This window comes from Gadus chalcogrammus, chromosome 1 (genome assembly GCF_026213295.1).
Source record: "Gadus chalcogrammus isolate NIFS_2021 chromosome 1, NIFS_Gcha_1.0, whole genome shotgun sequence".
NCBI classification, from domain to species: Eukaryota; Metazoa; Chordata; class Actinopteri; order Gadiformes; family Gadidae; genus Gadus; species Gadus chalcogrammus.
The window spans coordinates 6,561,762-6,565,899 of NC_079412.1; the positions used below are offsets into that span (position 1 = coordinate 6,561,762).

At 45.3% G+C, this 4,138-nt stretch overlaps 1 protein-coding gene across 1 annotated transcript in view; it reads left to right on the forward strand.

Annotated features, from left to right (window-relative positions):
* The window catches only part of LOC130379070 (monocarboxylate transporter 1-like), a 20,994-nt gene extending 16,856 nt beyond the window's left edge, over nucleotides 1-4,138 (forward strand). Inside the window, exons 4-5 of the mRNA XM_056585659.1 lie at nucleotides 1-229; nucleotides 588-4,138. The exon at nucleotides 1-229 is cut by the window's left edge and continues 575 nt beyond it. Of these exons, the coding sequence (XP_056441634.1) occupies nucleotides 1-229; nucleotides 588-874 (516 nt within the window). The 3' untranslated portion in view covers nucleotides 875-4,138. The remainder of the gene's footprint in view (nucleotides 230-587) is intronic.

A 4,138-nucleotide genomic window follows, 5' to 3' on the forward strand; every position in this document is an offset into this window, starting at 1 on the left:
GCGGCGGCGGTGCTCCTCAACGGGATTTGCCACCTGCTGGGGCCGCTGTCCGTCGACTACACCGGCTTCGTGGTGTACGCCATCTTCTTCGGCTTTGCGTTCGGCTGGCTGAGCTCGGTGCTGTTCGAGACCCTGATGGACCTGGTGGGCGCCCAGCGCTTCTCCTCCGCCGTGGGCCTGGTCACCATCGTTGAGTGTGGCCCCGTGCTGCTCGGACCACCGCTCACAGGTGAGGGACCCTGGCTCCAGCTCAGTGGCTAGCTCCAGCTCAGTGGCTAGCTCCAGCTCAGCGGCTACCTTTAGCTCAGCGGCTAGCTTAAGCTTAGCGGCTAGCTCAGATCTGGGCATGTTGTACATTCATATTTCCACCATTTTAATACATGAGGTTGAGACTGGATCCACATGTTGGGTCCAGTGGGATTATGGAATGATTCATTCACTTCAACAATGTTCTATACATGGTTGGGATTATCACCTCAATCCAAAACCACTTGTTTTTCCAATGCTATCTAAAGTTTAGAATAGTTGTTAATCAGGATGGGTGGTTGTGATGGCTTTTAAAGGCTGATGTTTGGCTCCCCCTACAGGCAGCTTCTACAACTACTACCAGTCCTACGACTACACCTACATCACGTCGGGGGCCATCCTGGTGGTGGCCAGCGTGTTCCTCTTCCTGGGCATGGGCCTCAACTACCACCTGCTGGCCAAGGAGAAGAGGCAGGAGGAGAGGGAGGCCCGCGACCAGTCCCCGGAGGAGCGCACCGCCATGCTGGCCCCGCCCGCGGACCCCCAGGCGGACCCCCAGGAGAGCGACGCACCGCCGGCCGTCTCTCTGGACGAAGTGGCCAGGGTGGACGAGGACACTGTGCTATGAGCACACACACACACACACACACACACACACACACACACACACACACACACACACACACACACACACACACACACACACACACACACACACACACACACACACACACACACACACACACACACTCAGGCGAGCACACACACTCACATACACACACACTCATCACTCACTCACTCAGGCCAGCACACACACACAACACACTCACTCACTCACTCAGGCCAGCACACACACACAACACACTCACTCACTCACTCAGGCGAGCACACACAAACACAAATGTACTCACTCACTCAGGCCAGCGCACACACAGACAAAGACAAACACACACAAACATGCACCGTCGATCAGGTTAGATGTTTGGTGAGATCGTGCTCGATCTCGAGGTGTTGACTCTTCTCTAAACTCTTTCTAGCAATACACACACAACCCCACCGACACACACACTCACGAGGAAGTTCTCTCTAGCAGGAACATCTGAGTTAATGTGCTGATAGGTGAGCTGTGAACCTAGATTCAGTCCATCAGTCTGTCCCGGAGCAGAAGACCTGACAGCTCAAGGGATCCAACAGGCTCCTCAGACTCTGGAGTGGCTGTTATTGTCTGAGGTCTCACACACACACGCACACACACACACAGCATCGTGTTAATAGAGAGTCAGTAGTGATGCAGTGGTTGACTGATGGTACTGGAAGAGGCACCCGGATGCAGTGCGGTAGCCCCCGCTGACTGAGAATCACCACTCACAACTTGGTAGCTATCCAGTGTCGGCTAACACATGTTAGCTATCCAGTGTCGGCTAACACGTGTTAGCTATCCAGTGTTAGCAAACCCGTTTTAGCTGTTCAGTGAGAGCTAACACAGGGCCTGAACTGCCTTCAGACACAGGGATTTGGACAGGGTATTATATAGTCATAGAGTTTTTTAGGTTGGCCTTTAGCAGTGTTTGTAATAACTCAGTTTAAAAGAACGGCCTTAGGTAACCTCGTAATTAACTAATAACTGTTTCCCTCGTTTCAACGCCGTTACCGCTACTGTAGGTTAAATGGGGTGCGTTGTTACTATGAATTGATTGAATAAACTGATCCGAACGCACCCCTGGCTCCAACCACAAACTGCTAGTGAGGAGGCCGGGTGGGTTAACAACGAGATAAGAGACTACGATTGGCCAAGGCAGAGTCATGTTTCATGGTAGCCAATCGGAGCCAGTGTTTTTACACACAAGCCAGGACACGCGCGGCACACACGCCAAACAGATTCGATGAAGCAGCAGAAATGGCGAGTCCGGAGCAATCCGATGAAAAGTTGGCATTTTCTGTAGTATTCGGCAGATGTTCCACAGCCTTTGCAAACAAGTAAATTAAAATGCAGTTGGAAGTATATCAGGGCCTTGAATGGGCACATTAAGGCCAAGTGAAAACTGCTCAGAAAATCCAAATTCTTTGACATATAGCAACTTTCTATTTTAAAGTTACACAAATAGTTACTTTCCCTGGTAACTAGTTACTTTTATTATAGAGTAATTCAGTTACTAACTTAGTTACTTTTTGGAACAAGTAGTGAGTAACTATAATTAATTACTTTTTTAAAGTAATGTTCCCAACACTGGCCTTCAGTTTGAAGACGCCACTCGCAGGCTTTGCACCATTGCCTGCAGCGGAGTGAGGAGGAGGGTGGGACAGCGTGGGGTGGTTTAGTGCAGTCCATACGCTGATTAAGCTGACCTCTGTTTCCCCCTGTTGTGGGCGCCGACATGCCCCTACACTGTTGTTTTGAGACTTAACAGTAGAGGACCTCCCTGGGCCTAAAGGAATGAGTTCACAGACAGAACAGATGAGCCAACACTAAATAAACCCTGGCGATTTTAACATTTCTAAAATGAGGAAACAAATTGATATTTGTCACACAAAGTAGTGTTTTGACATGTACTGAAGTATCAATTGCTTAAAAAACAGTTGGTTTGTGTTGCACACAGAAGCAAGCCGAACCCTGTGAAGCCCTGAGACAGCACAGAAACAAACTCTGTGCCTGAGGAGGCGAACCTTCATTTAGACTTCGTTTTTTAATTCAACCATATCCACATGTGTGTCAATAAACCTTAATAGCCACAGTGCCAAATGAACACTGTACACTAAACAATTACCCTCAGTAATACCACATAGCACTCATAACCATGTTTTAAGTAGTGCTGTATTTTCATGTAACCGCTTTTGTTTTACTTCAAAAGCTTTTTATCAATTTAGACCCACTGTAAAATGATAATCTGACAAATCATAGTGTTATACATAAAACATAACCCGTAATATCTAAAGTGCAAGATCCGGTTTCAACATGAATAATTAGTATGAAGTACTGTAGTACTATACTGTAGTGCTATAAATAAACGTTTAGCTTTTTAGAATGAAACACTTCTGTGCTTTGGTCAACCATCAGAAATGACAGATTGAACCACTATTCTGGTATAATCATGTCTATTGAAATGACAAGCATGTTTGTTTGCTCAAAAATGTATATTTTTTAAATGTGTGCCACGTTATTTTTGGATGAGAAATATGAATTTAAATGATTTCAAGTTTTTTTTTTTATAGTTTATGAATTTCAGACAAAGTGTGATTCCCTCTCCCCTTTTTATTTTTATTGTTCTGCTCTTTAATATCATAGCATTTTTGTAACTCAATAACGTTGGTTGTTTTATAAATGACTAAAAGTAAAGTTAGGGCCCCCTGACTGCCAGAAGTATATCCCATACAGAATATCCTCTGGAACTCTGCTGTGTAATGAAACGACTGGAAGTCGTCTCTGAGCAGTTCCCTCTGGATCGATGGCCCAAAATACACGACAGAGGGTAGACTCCTGGAGTTTCCATCTTCATACGACCCTCGTTCTTGAGCTTGCCAAACAATATTGATGCAAAAACGACATGCATTGAGTTGTTATGTCTTTTTATTAGTGTATGTTTTGTTGCCATTAGATAGCTGGGATATCAAGGGATACATCTTAGGGTATAACCATGAAGATAACTGTTCGACAGCTTTTTCTACGCTATGAAAAAGGGTACTTTGCTGCAGCAACTTTTTGTTTTGTTTCCAAAAGAACAAATAGGATAATGTGGAATTGAGTTCCTCTTCTATTGGATGTGTTTGAGCTGTATTGGATGTGTTTGAGCTGTATTGGATGTATGAGTAAGGTTTTGTTTGTATGACTTTGAGATGATGAATGAGAGAACGATTAAACCCTTTTGTAAGGCATTCAGTTTTAGTCCATTTCTTT